Source organism: Hirundo rustica, chromosome 8 (genome assembly GCF_015227805.2).
Source record: "Hirundo rustica isolate bHirRus1 chromosome 8, bHirRus1.pri.v3, whole genome shotgun sequence".
In the NCBI taxonomy this organism is placed as follows: Eukaryota; Metazoa; Chordata; class Aves; order Passeriformes; family Hirundinidae; genus Hirundo; species Hirundo rustica.
Genome location: NC_053457.1, coordinates 9,024,204 through 9,045,196, shown reverse-complemented (window position 1 = coordinate 9,045,196; position 20,993 = coordinate 9,024,204). Strand labels below are relative to the sequence as shown.

General features: G+C 38.4%; 2 protein-coding genes across 22 annotated transcripts in view; one reads left to right on the top strand and one right to left on the bottom strand.

The window, feature by feature from the left end:
- The first annotated feature begins 941 nt into the window (after window positions 1–941).
- WAPL (WAPL cohesin release factor) overlaps window positions 942–20,993 on the top strand; it is a 126,817-nt gene continuing 106,765 nt past the window's right edge. The window contains exon 1 of the mRNA XM_040070607.2: window positions 942–1,069. The gene's annotated coding sequence lies outside the window, so the exon portion shown is untranslated. The remainder of the gene's footprint in view (window positions 1,070–20,993) is intronic.
- OPN4 (opsin 4) overlaps window positions 6,107–20,993 on the bottom strand; it is a 40,997-nt gene continuing 26,110 nt past the window's right edge. For 12 of the 21 annotated variants that reach the window (XM_058421461.1, XM_040070617.2, XM_040070619.2 and 9 more), the window contains 10 exons: window positions 20,404–20,537; window positions 19,075–19,278; window positions 17,058–17,229; window positions 15,975–16,139; window positions 13,635–13,742; window positions 12,322–12,502; window positions 10,682–10,828; window positions 10,101–10,172; window positions 9,625–9,660; window positions 6,113–8,801 (listed from right to left, as the gene is read on the bottom strand). In XM_058421461.1, coding sequence (XP_058277444.1) covers window positions 8,610–8,801; window positions 9,625–9,660; window positions 10,101–10,172; window positions 10,682–10,828; window positions 12,322–12,502; window positions 13,635–13,742; window positions 15,975–16,139; window positions 17,058–17,229; window positions 19,075–19,278; window positions 20,404–20,537 — 1,411 coding nt within the window. In that variant the 3' untranslated portion in view covers window positions 6,113–8,609. Of the gene's footprint in view, window positions 8,845–9,624; window positions 9,661–10,100; window positions 10,173–10,681; window positions 10,829–12,321; window positions 12,503–13,634; window positions 13,743–15,974; window positions 16,140–17,057; window positions 17,230–19,074; window positions 19,279–20,403; window positions 20,538–20,993 lie in introns of all 21 variants that reach the window. The other 9 variants (XM_040070623.2, XM_040070624.2, XM_040070625.2 and 6 more) reach the window with 5 other exon arrangements.

Sequence of the window (20,993 nt, the reverse complement as noted above, 5' to 3'; positions counted from 1 at the left end):
TTCCCATCAGGATCCTTCTTGTATGGCTGAATTCTCTGAATCCTTTTGCTGTAAGTCTTTACTGGTATCATGCCATTCCTACTTGTATGGCTGTTCTGGTACGACATCTGGTCTTGACCATCTTTTGGCTAAAGAAGTGCCCTGATCCTATACCCCAAATCCTGGATTTTCTAGAAATGACTTCCAGTGATTCTGGACAGTCAGCTGTGTTATTTTGAAAACTCCTGCAGTAATTTTATTTTTAAAAGCTGGAATTCAGGCAGCTCACACTGTTGCCATGTTAATGAACTGCTCGAAGAAGCAATTGTCTTTGTACTGTGACCCAGTGAAAATGGAGCAGGCTCAGCTGTGATGGGACTCTTTCTGTTTCAGGAAACAGCACAGTGAAGGGAAGCTGCAAGGTGCAGCTCTGTAACACGTGCTGTGGCCTCCTCAGCCCTGTCTCTGGAATCATTATGGTCTGGCTCCTGCATGTTGGGAAAATCAAGGATTGAGTGAAAAGAGCAAGGAGAAATTTTACACAAGGTGGTAACTCTGAGTCCCTTTTCTGGCCCACAAACAGAAAGAGAAAATGCCTGTTTCATATGTAGTTACCATTTCTCAATGGGTTTGGATTCCCTTATGTATTTTGCAATCAGTTTATTTTGATGCCGTGCTAGTGGGTATCCTGAACTGTGTTTTCTTCTTTGCTTCTTTTGCCTTTGGTCATAGCCTACCCTCACAGTTTGGGGTAAAACAAGAATTAATTGTGATTTATTGAAATGGAATTTTACATCATGTTTCGTGGAATTTACATGGTTTTAATTCCTTCAGGTGAAAAAAAAAAAATAGTATCTACAGTGCCTAAAGAGAGCAGCTCTTTCTGTGTGAAACTTACTTCTCATCTAACTGAACATAATGATCCTGAACCTGAAAGGCTGGTGTGTTTTTTTCTTTTTCAGAGGAATGATTTTCAGAAGGAATCCATGCAGTGAATGTGATGAGCCACCAATCTGCCTGATGCTACTACTCCAACTCTGTCCATCATCAGATTAAGTTCTCTTCTTACTTCAGTGAGCAGCAGCAGAAAGTGAGTTTTAACAAGTGCATCTGGGAAACAGCACTTCGAATAAGATCTATCAATACACGTTAAGGGCTCTGCCGTGTGCTTCTGTTACTCAGAGGCTTCAGCTGAGGACAGCAGCATCAAAAGGTTTCATATTTTTAAATCACAGTTGGAGGGTTATTATAAGCCCAGACTCCATCTGTTTACATGTTCAGGTGGAAGCATAAATAGTTCCTTTAAAAGCCAGGAAGGAGCCGTGTTTAATTAATGCTGGTTTTGCCACCTGAGGGCATTGGGGCTGCTTGGAAGGGGGTACTAGGAGTGTGAACTACTAAAACTTGGAAGAAGATGGTGATACTGCTGGGAGGGCTTGAAAGCAGGATGGTCCATGGGATGAGGATCAAGGAATGCTCAACTGCAGGACCTGGCAGGTAGAAGGGGGTTGAGACCTGATCAAGAGATCAGGGTTTGAAAGGGAAGTGAGGGGACAAACAGCTATTTCGTAGCATCTTTGTAGAAAGGGTAGGCAAGGGCCTTCCCTCTGGCCCTGTGGGTTAACTAGAGAAGAGTTGGTCCCTCTTTGCTGGAAGTAAGGAAAATGAGAAGAATCTCTAAGAGATGTGGACTGAGCTAAGCAAGATTTCTGCAGTCTGCATGAGAGGATGAAGGTGAGCAGTCACACTGGGAAAGAACTTGTAACTTTAGACCTGAAACTTTTTTTCAAAAAGAAAACCAATTTTTCTTTGTTTTTAAACCTCTCTTTCTTGCTTTCCTTTTTCTTTAAAGGTGAACTTGCATGACATATCTAACAGACAAATAAGGGAAGTGATATTACTGAAAATATTGTCCTATGTTGTATTCTATGGTTATGTGTTTACAACCTTGACCAGTCTAGTGTATGTTAATACTGCTGGGACTCTGATGAGAACTGATTCCCTCGAAGTCACAGGTCAGCACTGGACAGTTACCAGAGGCATTCTGGTTTGCTGTGGTAACAGCTGCGTGCTCCAGCCACTAGAAATGCTTCTATAAGCTTGTAAGAGTAGAGTCTCATTCTTCTTTCCTTCCCTTCATGGTAAGCCACACTTTATTCTTAACAGTTCTTGGAGTTCAAGCTTTGATGGATTGCCCTGTTTTAAATCCTTTGATATTAATGGAGCTTTTTTCTGGATGAAAGTAGAAGTTGGTCCTGAAATTGTAACTCATGTCTGGACAGGGCAGAAACAACTATCTGATGTTCAGAGCAGGCTAAACCATACCGTGTTCTCTGATTTTAATTCTAGGCAACATTCAGGGAAGGTTCTGGAAATCTTGTTGGTTTGATTTTGTAGTGCTTCACCCACTTTATGTTACCCTTGTTTCCTGGATGACATTGCTGGTCCCTTCCTCTGTGAACAATTTCTGCCCCATTAATAGAGCAGAAAACCCTAAAAATGTTTGACTTTGCTCACTTCAAGGGACAAACCTTTATATTTCATATAGGGCTTTCAATCAAAAACATGCTATATATTTTTCTTAGTTACAACTAAGCAATAAAATACCTGATTCTACTTCACTCATGTTACCTGTAAAAAACAGGTGAAGTCAGTGTGGTGGGCATCTGTAAATTATTTCTGTTGAGAAAAAGAATGCCTATGCATCCCTTATCCCCTTCAGTAAAAATCTCTGTCTTTCATATGTGATAGTGTAGTTTAGATGTTTTGATAATTGTACAGTAAAGGAAGAAAATGTGAATAAAATAAATGGAAAAAAATACATTCTATGTCCAGTTGTGAATCTTGGAACAAACTGTAAAAGCTAGTTGAGAGTAGCTACACGATGATGAAGAGCATATTATCTCTATTTCACAGGCAGAAATACTTAGACATGAGAAGATTAGGTAATTTTCCCAAGGTCATACAGGAAACATGGAAAAAAAAAATAGAACTTCTTGAACTTCTGATTTAAACTATTATTCAATTTTTTCAGGACTGTCATTCCTCCTCTTGGTAAGGGTTTGCTGTACCAAAGTGCTTGCTGCTTTCTACATCAAATCAAATTTGCAACTCCGCTCACCTATCAGTATTAACCTTGGCTTTAAAAAAATCTGAAACTTAAAAAAAATATTAATGTAAAGTTACATGGCATTAGCAGCAAATACTAGTCTGGAAAAAGATTTTAAAAATTCACTAACTTTTAGTCCTGGCTTAATATACCCTTAACTCCTTCATTTCACTTGTGTGTCCTGAGGGGCTGTGTAAGTATTTATGCATATGATTAACTTTAGGCAGCTGAAAATCTTAATAAGAAAGCAGTTTTTCCAGTTTTACAGCAAAGGGTGCATCTGGGTGTGTTTAATACATTTTTGAAGCATTGAGGTTTTTGAAGGAAATGCTGTTATGTTAGAGGTACAATCACTTTCTTTGCAACCTTTCAGGCAAGGCACATTTTTTTTTTTCCAGTCAGTTGAAAACATTGTAGCAATTGTAAAGATGCCCGTAAGTGCCCTGCAGCCTATTCAGGAAATGTTCCCCTCTGGAACTTTACAATGGAGACCACGTGCTATACAACGATGTAGTCTCAGATTTTTGTGTCTGTTTCCAAACCATCTTCTTGTACACTTGTGGAAGTCACAGTGAAGTGTAAATGTTGGGGGAAATGAGCAATGGCTTTGCTTTTACACTGTGGGTAAAACATGCCCCAAAAAAATTCCCCTTAGCAAGTTCTTTCATAGGTGTTGTGTTTATTTTTTTATGTGCATGATGAGCTTTACTCTCGGGTTATGTCTGTGCACTGGCGCAGCCTAAGCAGAGCTGCAGCTCTCTGTGCTCTACACCACACTTAGGCTTGACTCAAGCCTGATAAAGTTACACATTCTACCCGTCCTCCAAGTTACAGCCAGCATCAGAAGACCTACTTAGGCCATTTTTGCTCAGCTTCTGAGTCATAGATCTGGTGGATTATGACTGAGTATGGGTTGCAGTAAGCCAAAGAAATGTGGATCTTAAAAAGGTTCTCCCTTATAAAGTCTCCTTGGCACGGATTGGTTAAGAATTTCCTGAAAGTGATTGAAAATATCTTTGGTACTAAAACTACATAAATACAGGTGACTGTGTAAGTTTAAAAAGAAAAAGAAAAAAAAAAAAAAAAAGAAAAAAAAAAAAAAAAAAAAAAAAAAAACCACCCCCAAAAACAAATTAACAAACAAACAACCCCCCCCAAAAAACCAAAACCACAACCAAACCCAAGTCTCTCCCATTAAAAAAAAACAAAACAAAAACCAAAATAACAACAACAACCCCCCCCCAACCCAAACATACCTACCTCCAAAAAAAAACCCTAAACACAGAAGAGTAGGGAAGAAAAGTTCCCATTTTTTTACAGCCACTGAGATACTATTTACCCTCAGTTTCAGGTGCATCTTAACTTTGAGAGCCAATTTCATTGCCAAATGAGTTTGTAGGCTAATATGCAAACCAACCACCATGAATCTTCATCGTCTGTCATGTGATTCTGACATCCCTGTATTCAGTGAGTGAGCATTTTCCTACACTGCTGTGACTCTTGCAGCATTTTCTTTGCTCTGCAGACTGGGTATATAGAATTCCTGCTGTGTCTCCAGCACAGCCCCAGTGCTGCCAGAACTGCTGTAACTAAAATAAGTGTTTTCCTACAAAACAAAAACAAAATTTTTATAACTGGTTTGTATCAGATTGTTAAGCTGGATTTTCTGTGGAGAAACGTTTCTGCCTTTATTAAGCTTTCGCTGGTGATCAGTCTGTTCTCTTTAGAAGGGAAGTAAATAGGACAGCTTGTACATCTTGTCAACTGTGAAGTTTGCATGAGTTTGAAAATGAGCATTTAGGTTACAAATTCGAGGGGGTAAGGAAGGCACAGTAATCATTTAGTGTAAAGGATCGTGGCTTGTGTCTAAAGTTGCTCGGAATGAGACTAATAAGAATTTATTTACTTGTTTTAAGACTGCTTTTATATAAACCTATTTATAACATTCCTATGACATTAGTAACTCCAAGGCTACAAATACAAGTGTTTGAACAGAGATACTTGTTACCAGCCCCTGAAATACCATTGTCTGATACTAACACTGCATTGCAGATAAGGGCCCTCCCTCAGAGGTGGTTTCAGCAGTAGAGACAGCTGCCCTGTCAGAGTTACTGAGATGACAGCGCCTTTCACTGAGGGAGCAGAGGATGAGGGGAGATGGTGGCACTTCTTGGGATGACCTGAGGAAATGGGCACATGTGGGAATGGTGACTTACCCATGTTATACCCTAAAACTCTAGAAACAGCTAAAAAAGCATTGGAGGTGTCTTTGTTTACTTCTGAATGTCAAGCTTGCTGTGGGTTTTGCACACGACTTCAAGGAAAATAGTGTGCTATTCTGTCTTGAGAATGTGTGAAATGTTTCCAAAAGTATGGAACGTGATTGTAACCTGGAAGACAGAGGGAGTAAGACCCTGGTTATGTGTGAAAACTGGAAAGATTGGCGACGTGTGGGTGCTGCCTTACGCAGTCCTTCAGTCTTGGCTTGCAGCAGCCATTCATTACACTGCCTCTCACCACATCCTTTTCATGTCCAGCAGTAGTGACCAATTGCTCAGCAGTTTTGCAGAATTGCTTGAATGATCAGACTAAACAGTTTCACTGGTGACCCTGGCCTGAGTCTGTGCCCCCGTAAAGGGGCAGAGCTCGTGTGTTAACTCCCAGCACCATTTGCCATTGCCTGTGCCAGCGGCTGCTCTGTGAACAGCTGCTGGAGTACAAAAGGCCAGAGGGAAGTGTCTCAGATTTGCCCTCGTCCTGTCACACTCCAAGGCGCTGGAACATGTCCAAGTGCATGGTAAACTACAGGCAGTCCCTGCAGAACAGCCTGTACTGTTGACTTTAAGTGAAACGTGACTCATCTCAGTCCTAAATTATTTTAATCCAATCAGTCATCTGTGTTGAAGGGTGTAAAGAGACAGCAAAACCAAGAGAATGGCTGCCAAGTGGAGGATACAGGACACAAATAAATCTGCTAGGATGAGATGAAATATGAACTAATAATGATTTATTCCAAATGCCGCAGGGGTTACAGTGTGAACCACATGTAGAGATACTCAGAGGAGATGAATTTTGTAGGCTTTCCCCTGTATGATTTTTATAGACACAGCAGAGGTGAAGGAAGGCAAAGCTGTTAGCAACACAGAGAGTACACACAAGGGTTTTGAAGTGCTCACATACAAATTCTCCCTAATTAATATACGCTTTACAAGTCTCTTGTAAGTAGATGAGCATGAACAGCTGTAGTTCTTTTTATAGATACAAACTAATCTCTAATACATGTTGGAGTTGAAGGATACAGAGAACAACATGCTGTGGATTTGTAAAGTTCTTCTAGCCATGGAAGTATTCTTTTTATACCCTCTAAAAGTGGAAGGGAATGCCGAGTGCAGTCTTGGAGAATACTGCTTGGAACAAAATCATGACTGGAGCAAAGCATCTAGCTATTAGTGACACATATCATACGCTCCTTGTTAACACATAAAACAGCAAGTGTGAGTTAGACCTATTTTCTTGACAGGTTCAGTCTTTCATGACCCATATGAAACAGGCAGCATTTGTTAATGTTTCTTCTCATCTTTTAGTAGTGTCAATGGCCTTCATGACAAAGAAATAATTACATGTTTTATGTTTTAAAATATTTTTAAAAGCCTCAGCAAAAAGTCATAATAGAACTCCTTAGACTTGAGGAGTATCTTTTAACACGCTTCTTGTTCGAAAATGTTTTCTCTCTTCTTTCTCCTTATTGCTAGCTGTATATGTTATCAATTTAATGTTATCAATTTAATATTATCCTCTGCTGGGAAACAATATCCTGTTGTGGCAGGTGAAGGGAGAGACTGTAACAGCTCCTTTCCATCTCTGATGCCTATGATTTAATTTACATAAAAACACTGGATTTTGAACAGTGTGTTTCTTTTGGCAGTTTATTACCAGCCTGAATGCCTCACTTTTTTCATGTTCTAACATTTGTCTGCTGCAGAAGTCATTATCACCTCCATTTTTAGTTTTAATAACCTTCCTTTTAATAAACCTCAGTTTAACCTAGGTTTCCAATAGTTTACTTCAAAACAATGCCCCGGACCTTCTGGAACCCACTGATTTTTTCCCTCAAAATAATAAGCTCATTACATTTTTATTGATTTTATGCCTTTTTCTGATGTGACATGGGGAAGAATTGATTTACTTAGGACAAAATACCTTGCTGGGTTCCCTCCATTATTGCAGCCAGAGGGAGAACTGCTGGAGGGCCTATAGGGAAGAACTCTTTCAATAGCGCTTTGTGCCCTGTTCTTTGGGCTCAGCCCCACTTTGGACTGACTGCTATGAATTGCAAATGAATTTTGTTCATTTCTTCTTATGCACTAGAAGAGACACCAGGGAAAAGCTCAAAGTCACTATTTGTAGAACTCTTTCCCTTTCCGGGGAAAGAAGTACAATCTCGTGGATTTAGTCACTGCAGAAGAAAACCCTCAGCTATACAAACGCTGCTGTTTAGAGAAGGGGAAAATGAAAGTGCTAAAGTGGGGATGATGTGGATTCCCATACATCTCTAGAACAGCTATTTTTGGGGAACTAAACCTTCTCCTCCCAATATTTACTTTAGAAAAGCACATCAAATGGTAAACAACTTTGAAGTATCAGAAAGCAGGTGTATTGACTTACCCATAAGACATTTCAGTACAAACATTTCTTTGTATTCTGCATTCTTCTTGTGAAACCTGCTAAAGGAAAGTCAGAAGGAGTTTCATAATAATCTCCTATATGGAGAATCTCCTGTATTTCCTCCTAATGGGGAAGTTAGCTGAGAATGGGTTAAAATCATCTCTCTTAAGCTACTGTTGGAGAAGCTAAGTATGGAAAGGATCGTAGCCTTTTCCTCAAGTGTTACTCCTTTCTCTTTCCCTGTCTCAGAAATTAAAGATATGAGACTTCAAATTACTGCTAAAGTACATTGCCTTTCATTTGATTGTAGAAGAAAATGGGAAAATCATGTCATTAATGAGAGAAGGGAGCACTGACTGTGTAATTAAGTTTACATTTGGTTGAGAAACTTCACAATAATGAAGAAACCATCTTCAGGAAGTAATGTACATTTCCACCTAAATTTCTCAGCTTCAGCTCTGTAATAGCTTTGAAGTTAATACACTAAGTGAACAAAGCCAGTTTTGAATATCATACTTCCCTTCCCGCTCAGGTTAATCGTAGAAGGCTTTTAGGAAACGTCTGTACAGTGGTGGGAATGTATGTGAGCAGAGTAAAATCCAAACGAAAGAAATTTTTTCATGAGCTGCATAAAGAAGAAATATTAAAATTACAGTGTGACTCAGATCAAGATGTGATCCACTGGAGCGAGTTCTGATGCTGAAAAGATCACTCCTCATGTTTTTATCCTCACTTGTCTTGTGCTGTGTCTTTGTAGGAGCATTTCAGACCAATCTAGGAAGATATTCTGGATTCAGCAGTCCACAGCTGTTCCAGAGCTGTTGGCTAAGGTGATATTCTGGCTTGCACCACTCACTCAACTGCTGGACTTCTTGTTCTGCTTGTGACTGCTGGATTTAGGGTACAGGAAACCAGAGTTGTATCTAGAAGGCAGCTCTACTCCTTGAACACTGCTGCATGTTATTGTAATAGTGGGTATCTGGGCTGAAGGTGATCCTTGGTGAGACTCTCCTTTTCTTTGTCCAATACTGTTCAGGCTCTCACTTTTCTAAAGGATGCAAAGATTTACAAGAAATGGACAACACAAACATCTACAAGGAGATCCCATTGAATCATCTATAAAAAATGACATATATTTAGCACTTTGCTACTCCCCATGCCTGACTAAAAAGCAAACTTAAATGACGGAGGGAAAAGTAGATCTGAACATTTTTTTAATATTTCATTAATAACTTATGAAAAAAACCCTTCACCTGTTAAACAAGCTAATGTTCTAAAGCATTAAAGACTGCATTTACTACTTAAATGCTGGTCTACTTGGAAGAAAGACCAGGCTAATGACAGCACATTCACTTATGAACAGAAATACTGTGAATGTGTTCAGACAGCCTACAAAATCAATTGGATAAAGAGTTTCTCCATAAAGAGGGCCTGCTTAGGGTCACTGGGCAAGAGGCAATGGAAAATGTAATGTTAACAGCATGGACAATTTGAAGGGGAAAGCAAACTACATAATGAGGTAAAAATTAGGGAAAAATTACGTAGCATTTTTTTAATGATAAGCAATGTTAGCTGTCGCTTGCACAGGACCAAAAAATCAGTTAGGATGAGGCTCACAATAGCTCATAAAGATCATTGCTGACTATAAAGAGACAATTTATGGTAATTGCATTACATTGGGGTTAGTGCTGCAAATCTGTCAACTCTTAGCTTTTATTTCCATGTCTGCTGAAAATTAAGGCAAGTTGACTCACTTGTGAGAGATGTCAGATATTTTTACCCATATGCTGTAGCTATATTAGATGGAGAAGAAACAGACACTAATACAACATCTAACTGCATAGGTGACACGGCATGTTTCAAAAACTGACCTTGAGTTCCTCCAAGCTGTATGTTTTAGATGTTTGCTGCAATCCAAAACAAAGAACATTAAATAGTTAACAAAATCACTTTGTACAGAAGTGCTTTGCTACAGGACTTAGGCTGTCTCAAAGGTACGACCATCAGAATGGCTGTCTCAGCTTAGCAAATACATCATTAATATAAAGATGGCACAAAGTTAATGCTTCCATACTCCACTAAGGAAATCACAGACCTCATCAGAGGACTTACTAAATTCAAGAAAATATTCAGGTTCCTTGGAGAAGTTGGACTTCAGAAGAATCCTGTAGTACCTATGTTCTCCTTCTGCTTAGTTTCAGCAATGGTCTACCCTTTGTGGTCATGTTTTCTGCATTGTGCTGGGAATATTGTGTAATTTTTGCATCTCAAAAACAACTTAATTTGTGCTCAGGGACTGGGAATGTCATTAGTTTTTGTTGCCAAATATTAAAGTAATAATTCTTACAGTAGGTGTAGTCATGTACTCTGTGACATTCAACTCCACCATCAATATGTCATCAGCATCTGATACAGCTGTCTGAAAAATGAACACAGATAAGACAGACATAAATGGCATAAAGGTAAGTCACAATATCTGACATATGCAAAATGCAAAGGGGAGAAAAAGAGGACAGCAGAGGACTGACTGAAAAGCAGTGATACGTTAAAGATAGCCTTGTTTTTACATCTTACTGTACGTGTTCATTTGGTGGCAAATGGTGAGACAACAGGAAGATTGACCAAGTAATTTGGGCAGTGAAAGACAAATATTACACACTTGAAACCAAACACAAGACAACTCTCCATTCAGATGCTAAGTTCTCTGAAACAGCAGCAGAAATGCTATGAAGACAGCTGAATAATGAACCAGGGTGGGAATAAAAAAAGCTGATGACCTTTTATACCCTCTAAGTCATTACTCATTGTGTTAACTCATAGGTTATCCGCTTCTTCTTGGCAGAAACCTTCATGATTAATTACACTACCATGTGCAGATTTGTTAACTTGTCAGTTGTCAGAGAATTTAGGTATTACACAGTCTATTACCTTCCCACAATTCCCAGAATCCTGGCTTGTCTGTTTGGCTCTTATGTCACTAGTCTGAGTTGTGTCTTTATCCATTTCGTAGGAAATTTGTCTTCTGGCAAGTCTGGAGAACATACTGGGAGTATCAGTTTCTATTTCAGTACAGCCCTAAAATTAATACAGCAAAAATACTAGGCAGAAGTTTTAAAAGAGACAGGCATTGTATAAAAGACATTTCATGAAAGATCTGCCATATATAACTCCATAAAATATCTGCTTATAGGAAGTACAAATAAAACTATCAAGTCCGTTGCATCTAAAATTCAGCTTACTCTTTTTTTCCTCCCCAGGATGCACTGCAAAATTTGAAAAAAAATAGTGTTTTGTTACAATCTATTGTTGAAACTTCTCTGATGCTTCTTGTAGCTCCAAGGAGACAGTGCTTCCACAGTACTAACCACTTAGGAAGCACAGGTGTTTGGAGGAATTAGGGACAAAGTTTCCAAAGTGGCTTGGGTGGAAGCAGAAATAAATAGAAGGAAATTTCTCAGGACTGCAGAATCAGTGCTTTAGAAATATTTTGTTTCTGGAAGGACTCCTGGGTTTATAAAGTTTGTTCCAATTAATGGGAAAACAAAACCATGAGAGAGTCTGTTGGTTTTTAAGAATCGAGATGGATCACAGTATAAGAGATGAAATATAAGGATGTTCCTTTTCTATTAGCCAGTTTTAAAACCTTCCACCTGGATGGAGGCTACCAGCCAGAAGAATTTCACTTGGATTGGACGGAGATGTCAAAAGAACAGGGATGGCAAAGAAATTGAAATATCACTGTTAAAAACAACTGTCAGGATTCAGTGCTTGGCTGGATTAGATACTATTATTATCCTGACTGTGAAAAAGATTTGCCAAGAAAATTTTGTCTTTTCAGTTATTTGGAAATTTCGTTTGAAATTATTGCAGTGAACTAACTAGTATGTTTACTTAGTAATATAACTGAGTTATATTCTATCCATTGAGCCTGGATGCCAAATATTTGCCCTTTTTTTAGCTGCTGTATAAAACATTTGTTTCCACTTAGACTGGCAGCAGCAAGCTGTTGAGGTCTTCTGTGAGAAAGGTTCTGTAATGGATTTACTGATTTGTCTAAATCTGATAATTAATATGTTTCCAAATACATCCCACTTTCAGAAAGCATTATCTATTTCATTACAACCTTGCTTTCATTAGAAAACTATTTTGTGACTAGCACTTTCTTTTTTCTGTGTCCAAACTGCAAATCTGTGGTCAGACAAGCACAACCTAAAAGTATGATCAGACTTTCAACTCAGCTCTGACTCTATGCATAATTTTGTTACCGATAGCTAAGGCTTTATAAAGCCTTACACTATCACTAACACTTTACTTTCTAAAATTCCTGTTGTTCCATCTTTCCCCCTTCATTCAGTGTCACCAACTATCAAGAAGAAAATTATCTACACTGTGTTTTTACACTTCAGCCTTCTATCTTTAATTTCGCTTTGTCCCTCCACTTTCTCTGGAGCTTTTATAACAAGCACTATAATGCATTTTGTCTAAAGAACCTACCACTTGGAAGAACTCTATATGAAAATTAATTGCTTTGCAATTAAAAATGGGTGTATAGGAAGTGCCTTCCTTACTGAGTCACTGTCAGAGGGAGAAGACAGTCTCCTCTTTCCTTTGTGCAGCCCACTTATCTCAGAAGACTGGCTGGTTACGGTCGCTCGTCTGGAGGAGTGGTAACTGCTGAAGGACTGTGAGTCTTTAGGAGAAACTCTCAGTAGGGGTCCAAGACAAGGAACATATGTTGCAATGGCTCTTCTAACAGATAAGAGGTAGAACCAGTCAGATTTTTTTCATTAGCACAAAAATTCAATCATCATAAACAACACATTTGTTCAGAGAGATGAAGTGATTCTGCATGGACTGGAAAATTACAGGGTACAAAAAGAGTTTGAGATATCTCATATACAATCACCCTGCAAGATCATTTATTCACAGTGTTCTGCAGAACTCAAATTTATTGCTTGGCAGGGATAAGGGCATTAAAATACAACTCTTGAAACTGAAGGGAACTATTAAAATGATGTTTTATCTGCTTTCAGTTTAATCAGGGCAAAAATAAAATTCTATCCCTTTAAACTGAACCTCACAGAAGTACTAGATAATGAATTATTTTAATCTTCCCCTAAGCAGCTATTCTAGCTCCTCTTACACATCTGTTTGGTGGTTATCTGTAAAGTTGTACAGAATGTACATTTACATTACTGTATTACTTTGCATATACAGTGTTAGGAAACTCTGGCTTAGCTTTCCTCTTCCTGCCAGCCTACCCCACATAGATGTTCCTGCCCACCTCTTCTCTATCCAGTTCCACACCAGGTCTTTTTAAGTGGTGAAACAACAGCCTATCAGCTTTGCTGCCATCTGTCAAATCTCACTGCCTGCATCTGAACGTGGAATGGTAATGACCCTTCATGTTACCTGTCAGTGGAAATACTACCTGAAATAGGAATGCCTTGAGAAACATGAGGAGGACGCACAAAATAGGGAAGAGGTGATTTGGCACACCGCATTGCCTCTCTCACTGGCCTGGTTAATGCAACAAAGTGCTATTTGCAACACTGCCCAATGTCTGCCTCTCATGAAGACAGTTAAAAATTTATGGGCTTTCCTTTGAGATGGAAAGGTTTCCACCTTTTATCATGCAATAGGTAAACACAGATCAGTAGCCATAAACATCTCTAACTACCATCTGCTCAGTAGTTTGTTCCAAGTACAAATTCCACTGACATTTCTATGGCATTGAGGAGTGTTCCTGGGGAGGGCAAGGCTGTCCTACAGAATTAAAAAGAGCAGGCAGAGGAGAGTTCAAGTCCTAGACCTAAAAGGGACAAATTTATTCTCAGATTTTCTTTGCTGTATTAGACATAGCTTGTAAGAATGAACTTACCTGTATTTGGGGTGGGTGATGGCATAAATGATGGGGTTATGGATGACAGAAGCTTTGGCAATCACAGCTGGTATGGAGTTCATGAAAGGTGTTAGGGCATGGGAATACCTAGAATAATGCAAACACATTGTATATTTACTGTTCAGTTCTGCATTGTCCATGCAGTTACACAGAAGCAAGACAGTGCTTTTAAGGCTCTAGAGAGAGTAAAAGGGGAGTCCTGTACCAAAACAGGGAGAGAACAAATTCTAAATCTTTTTCCTGTAAAGATCAACCTCCGTCTAATTGTATTTCTGAGAAATATGATTTTCTTGGGGCTTCTCTGGCAGTTCTTCATTACTGTGACTCAGGATTGTGGTGATTCCCATGTTATTTAACCTAGGGACAATGTCAGCCTTTTTTAAGAATGCTTCACCATCCTGGTGAGGAGGCTTTTCATCATACTATTGGAATATATATCCTTTGTGATGAAGTGGAAATGGTTTGCCAGTTGAAATATAGGAACCATTTTGTCAGCTGCCTGAGTGTTGAGATGCCACTTCACCTCTTAAAGCTTTTCTCTGATAAAGATGCTCCCCATATGCAATTTTAAACATGGTTTCTCCTGATCATACTTTAAAAACATTGATTAGACGTATAAATCTTCACAGATTCTGGATAACACAGTGTGACCTTACTGGAATGACCCTGAACTGAGACAATGCTTTGGTAAGGCTGATGGAGAGGTCAGCTAACAAATAAACAATGGCAAAGCCTCATGTTTAAGCTAATCATTCCCATGTTTAAGCTAATAATTCCCAGAAAATGCAACCTGTAGACCAAAAATACTAGTAAGCATGACTCTGTGCTAGCTCACTATTCCCTATTCAAAATATTTTCTAAAGGAATTAAGTTTCTTCCTTTCTTTTTCATATTTGTTGCTGTGTCAGATGAGTTGCGTTTAGTCCAAGACTGTAGCCACAGACTCCATGTCTGCCTCCCATATGTAGCATGCAGTGAGATTTTGAGTCCCTTGCAAAAACAACAACAACAACACACACACACACACAAAACCCACAGAAGACATCCAGGCTTGGTCTATTAATCTCTGAAAAATCCCAGTGGGATTGCCTAAAAGACGTAATTCAGAAATGGAAAAAATCTGAATGAAGCCATGCTGTTCCCCAGATAGCTTTATAAGCAAAATTTGAAAATGCTAATTTCTAACATAGAGCAGAATTATAAAATTCTTCATTTGTACAGATTTTTGAGGGTGTGAGACATGGAGCAGAAGTCAAGTTCAGCAGGTACTTGATCCTCCTATGGCAGATACTGAATCCTACATGACAGTGCAACAGTTGTATGTATTGGTCAGCTTAAAGCAATCCCTTAAAGCATTGTTTTGTGTAACAAAAATCACCCTTGTCTCCCAAAATGCTCCATCATAAGTAAATTTGAGCTGTGTGTCAATTTTAGGAACATTTTTTATCTCTAATTTGAAAAATATAAAGAGAAATGGTCTGTACTGTCATAGGAATCATCCAGTTGAGGTTTTGCAGGTGACAAGCCTTCCTAAAACAGATAGTCACACACATTTTAGGGAGACTGAACTGAAGCACAGGAAAACTCACATCTTAAGGTGGGAGAAATAACCACATAGAGCCAGGACATCTGGATTCCCAATCCATTACTTGTGCCTGGATTGTGTCAACTGTCTGGTGTCCAGCTACGTGTGTTAACACTGTTGTGCTTCCATTGAAATTACTGTATAAAATACTGACAATTAAATAGATGAAGAGCATGATTTGATGATTTACATTTATGATCTTTTATATCCAGCATCAAAAAGCTCCCTGTGCATGTACGTACTAATTTTGAACTTGCTTATATATGTAAGGAATTTCAGCAGTTTGATGTAACACAAAAAAACAGCAGTTTGATGTAACACAAAAAAATGAATATACTTTTGTAGATTAAAGAAGTAGAGAAAAAAAGGAGAATCAATCCCTGGGAGGATTTTTTTGGAGTGCTTTGTTTAGCATTTTGGTGCTAAATAAAGTACAGATAGTTCAAATATCCTAGCATGGAGAATGCATTCAGAAATCTTCAGCATGGCAGTATATGTTGCCATTAATAATATTCTTTCTCTCTCTCTTTTTTTAAAAATTTTCTTAAGGCCAAGCTAAGCAGAACTCAGTCAGCATGTGCCCCATTTGTTAAATATTACTCCTTTATATGTGAATGCTTTGGACAAGTTTCAGACATCAAATGTGACAAGTAGCTTTGACTTTCACCTGTCTTTTACAATTCCACATCTTTTGTTTTCACTGAATATTCCTTTTCTGATACATTTATAATTACCCAGCAAAAGCTACCAGAGCCACAACAGAGTATGGTGACCAAGAAATGACAAAAAACAAGATGACGATCAGTGCAATTTTGGCCATCTTCCACTCATTTTTCATCCTCTGATACTGTTTCTGGAACTCTTTATTTCCATGTTTGCATCCAAATGTCTGAACAGACCTAGGGAAAATAAACATACAGCAGCAAAAACTAAAGGTAGGGAAGCAAGCAAATACCTTCATGAAGCGGGGCAACAATTACTCTTCTGATACTTTAGGCTAAAAATCATGCACTTTTCTTGCATGTTAATGCACGTACATGACCCATCCTTCACAATTTGATGTACTTCTGTTGCACTAATCAATACAAAATCCACATGTGCTTCAAAGAAAAAAAATAGTCCTGTACAAAAAGGTTTTCCACATAAAGCAGGTGTTCAAGCCAATTCAATAATGCTGAGTTAAAGCTAGAGGAGTCTTTGCATCCTTGGGTCCTGGTTTTGCTACTATGCTGTCACTTTGTGCTTCTGAGCTACGTGACCAGATCTGCTGGGTTCTATGGGACTGGTACCTACAGATAGCACAAGGAGTGGCAGGTTGTCCTTCACTTTCAAAGCAACAGCTTTTTGTTTCAGAATCCTGCTATTAAATCTTTAACTTCCTTTTCACCCTTTACTCTTAAAAAAACCTTAAAATATATTACATTATAAATATAATATACTTTAAAATTTATATTATTTTAAAATCTATATTATTCCATCTATTTTTTCTGTGAAATAGTTATTGATACATTGTCATTAGGCGTTTCTGAGGTCCTGTTTTGTTTTTATTCTGGTTGGTTAATTTCTGTACCCTTTTCCATGTCATTAGATAATATTCTGATAAGCTCAGGCCTAAATTCAGGAATGGCCCTTCTAAGAGTCATACTTCTTACCATACTGACTATTGACAGAATTCTCATTTGGTTTTGTTTCAGTTGTGCTTACAAAATAAGTGTGAGAAATGTCCCAATTTCCTTCTGTTCTTCCTTTCTTTGTTTTGAGAAAACAAACAGTCACTCAAGCACAAGGATAAAAATTTAGGGCTGTTGGCTACTTACTTGTTGGCCTTCTTGATAGCCTCAAAGATAGCGACATAGCTGTATATAATAGCAATCAAAGGAATGAAAAAGACAAAGCAGAAAAGCAGCATGGTGTAGGCACGGACTGATGGTGTGAAAGTCATGTAGTCCCAGGAACACGAAGTCAGCAAACCCTCAGGAACATAGGCACCTGGAAAGGAAGACAGGACAAGGCATAAACCATGAAGTGATTGTTGTTCTGAGTGCAGAAGTTAGAGAAGAAACTCAGAATAACATGGGATTTAGTCCTATTCTCTGAAAGGGGAAAAAAAAAGGGTTTAAAAGGATAAAAAATTCTTAATGTAAGGGACTTTTATATTTTCTTCTATTTTGTTTCCCTGTTGTATTTATATTTTGCAGTCTAAGTCTTCAGAAAATTGAATAATTTTGCTTCAGTCTTGAATATTACTTAAAACTTATCCTAGTCAAATGGAATCTCCCCAAATACTTATTTGGGTCTTGGACCAGACCTGTATTGTTTTTAAGTGTCTCAATTTCCTGTCAAATTGCATACTTCTTGAGGAGTCAAACCAATTGCTCCAGGTACCACTTTTCTAAGCATGTGCAGATGAAATTTACTGGGCAAAGGAGGAAGATTTATTATGTAGACCAAATTATTTTGCCATGAAGTAAAGCAGAGTAGAAGGAAAAAAAAAAAAAAAAAAGAACCAAAAGCATGTCCTGCCTGAAATAATGTGTGTTCTCTTTAAAGGAACTGTTTCAGTCTGTTAAGTAAATAAATTTGCAATAGCAACATCTTTTTACTTTGGAATTTTAATTTTAACTGTTTACGCTGGTATTTTCTGTTCCGCTCTTAAAAATATTGCACCAGATGTTCTCAAATGCATCTAATTACAGTGTGAGAGTTCATACTGTGGGCACTATTACAATCTAATTACAAGATAATAACACCCCTCAAGCAATTATTCCACCTTCTTCAACTGAAAATATGTAATCTAAGGCTATGTTGTCATTTTGCTATTCTAACAGCTCCTCACTCAACTAAAGACTGTTTCTGTCAGTACTGCAGTTTGCCTGCTTAAGCATGCTTCATGTTTAGGGGGACCAGAATGGCAATAATATCCCAATAACAAAACTGCTGAAATTCTACTCGGTACCTGAGTTGGTGGTTGCATCCTGTACTAGTCAAACATGCCCATGTTCTCACCTCAGCTGGCAGACACCTTCTCTTCTGGAATTAGGGAGCATAATGGTGGGCTGGGGTTTTGAGTGATGAGTTCATTCTAACTTAGTGACTGCAACTGGTGATTCTCAGGAAATAAACTTAATGATAGTGAGGCAGATTCCAATGAGGGGGAATAACAGAAACTCACTTTGTCACAAATTGCAATGATCAAGGTGCTGTATGAATGTTCCAATTTCCACGTGTAAAATTCACATTTGCAAAAGCATTTTAGTTACTACCAAATACCATGCTTATTGGAAGCCAGTGACAACACCAGTGACGGAATGGAGAATGTGGACAGCACCAAGTGCAATTTGTCCATCCAGAGCACAGTCAGGACTTACTGAAGATCTCCTGGCACAAATGCTCAGACTATTCCTCTTTATGTGATTAAAAAGAATTAGATTGACACTGCTGTCTTAGCACCTTTGGGGATGAAAATTCATCAGAAATAACACAAATACATTTATTTAACTTATGTATTGTTGAATTTGATTCAATAGAAGTAGACATGGGATAATGAGCAGGTACATCCTTCATAAATTTTGGCTATGAATTTATCTACTGTTCTTTATGCAGCAAGTAATGTGCTTAAGGAAAAGTACCACTGTCATATAATGTGCTGTACTGCCCACTCCATGCTTTTCTTTTGATTAGAGATCTTCAGTTTCCACATGTATTTAATTTCTTTTTCAAATTGGTCTATTCAAGCTGCACATGCGAGCTATTAACTCAACCCTCTTCTGTACCTTTAACTGCTCTTTAATCCGATACTATGAAGGCAAAAAAGTTTTATTCCAGTTCACTTACTCCATCCAAAGAAGGGTGGGAGGCTCCAAGCCAAAGAGTACAGCCAGACTCCTACCAGGATTACTAGGGCCTTCTTCTTTGACGTCACTCCAACAGAAGCCAGAGGTTTAGTGATGACAAAATATCTGTCCAAGGCAATCACCATCAAAGTGATCATAGATGTAATGCCAAAAAGAGCTCCGCAGAAGGCATACAGCTCACAGCCTTGCAATGAAGATGACAGAAGTAGCAGTGAAATTAATCTACCCATGGTAATTATTTCTAGGAGAGTTCAAGTCTGTGTTTCCTATGAGCTAATGTCTTCTGGAATTTGTAAAGCAATGAAACTTGAGTTTTCCTGCAGCTATAATGCTACTTCAAAGCTGCTGTGTGTCTTGCTAATTACATTATCCATGGAGATAAACTTCAAAGATTTTGTTTGCTTCCATTGCTGGAGACAGTAATACTTAACATATTTTCACTCATTGATTTCTGATTTTTCTAGTGGGATCATTTCAGCAGTCCATTAATATCTCGTCAAACTCCAGTTTTACTGCAAGTCCCATAGAAGCAGATGATTTGCTTAACAGTGGGATACAGTTACTTTGGTGCTGTTCATATCTCAAGGGCAGCAAAACTGAAGTAAATATGAATACATTAATGAGTAATTTAGCTGAAGTAAATATTCAGACTATGAATACATTAATGAGTAATCTTAATTGTTCAAACAACCTAATGATTAAAAGCAGTGGTTTGGATTAGTTTTAACATATGCAAGTGAACACTTAATGGAAATAAAATATGATTTTGGTCATCAGAGATCAAAATAGAAATTTTACTTCTGAGTTTCTGTCAGTTACCTGTTCAAGAGGCAAAGACTAGTCTTCCTCTTATAACAGTTATATTGGAAGAGCGAAAGCACCTTCATTCCACATTTTCTTACTACACAGTAAGTGTTAACATTTCTCTTGTGAAAAATAGATTTTCCAGGCTTTCTTGCCTCACTATGCCAGGTGCAAGTCCCAGAGCAGGTTATTTAGAAGGGCTTTTAAGCTGGTGTGCTGAGAGGGGTGCTTCTTTGTGAGAGGACTCCGACAGTAAGTCATGAGGTGATTCGGGAAGAACACTGGCAAGAAGATCAGTGCAGTGCCTCATGTTGACAGTGGTGTCTTTGTATCTATCCCATTAATATAATTTTCCTCTCAAGATGGCAGTGTATTTATTGCACATGGACACAAATATTCAGGGAAATGTTTGTTTCAATATTGCAAGAGTACCTGAGGGTAGATAGATTAACTGCCACTATGGTAAGAACATACATAGTGAAATATTAGAAAAATATTTACAAACCTTTCTCACCAAAAATCCAGCGTTTGTAGAGGCTGCTGGTGAAAAAAACTGGAGACTGTGTAATGGACATCATGAAGTCACTAATAGCTAGATTGATGATGAGAATGTTGGCTGGAGTCCGAAGGCTCCTACTCCTACAGAGATCAGAAGAAATGTTGGTAAACACTGCTACACTGTTAATTATGCTGTTACTCATTCCTGTGAGCTCACAAATACAGGGAGCACTACATGGTAATCTAAAGCAGAGTGATTCTCATTTCCATCATGAGGGAACATAAGCAAGGCTCAGTTTTACACCCTTATACTCCTGTGTACTTTACAGGATTGTTTTGATAAGCAGTTCAGTGATGGGGATAAATCACGCTGTTCTTTAAATGTTCTAACCAGAGCACTGCATGTCCACAATGAACAGGAAGTTAAGTTGATGGACATTATAGATGTCCCGATCTGGGCCGCGTTAAGCAACAGGGATTAAGCAAACTCACTATGAACCACATCAAGCATTTTGTTTAAATCACTTCTTCTCTGTGACACTCGTTTCACTGGCCCAGACTCTGTCTCTAAAACAGCAATAAGCAGCCTTCAGTGTA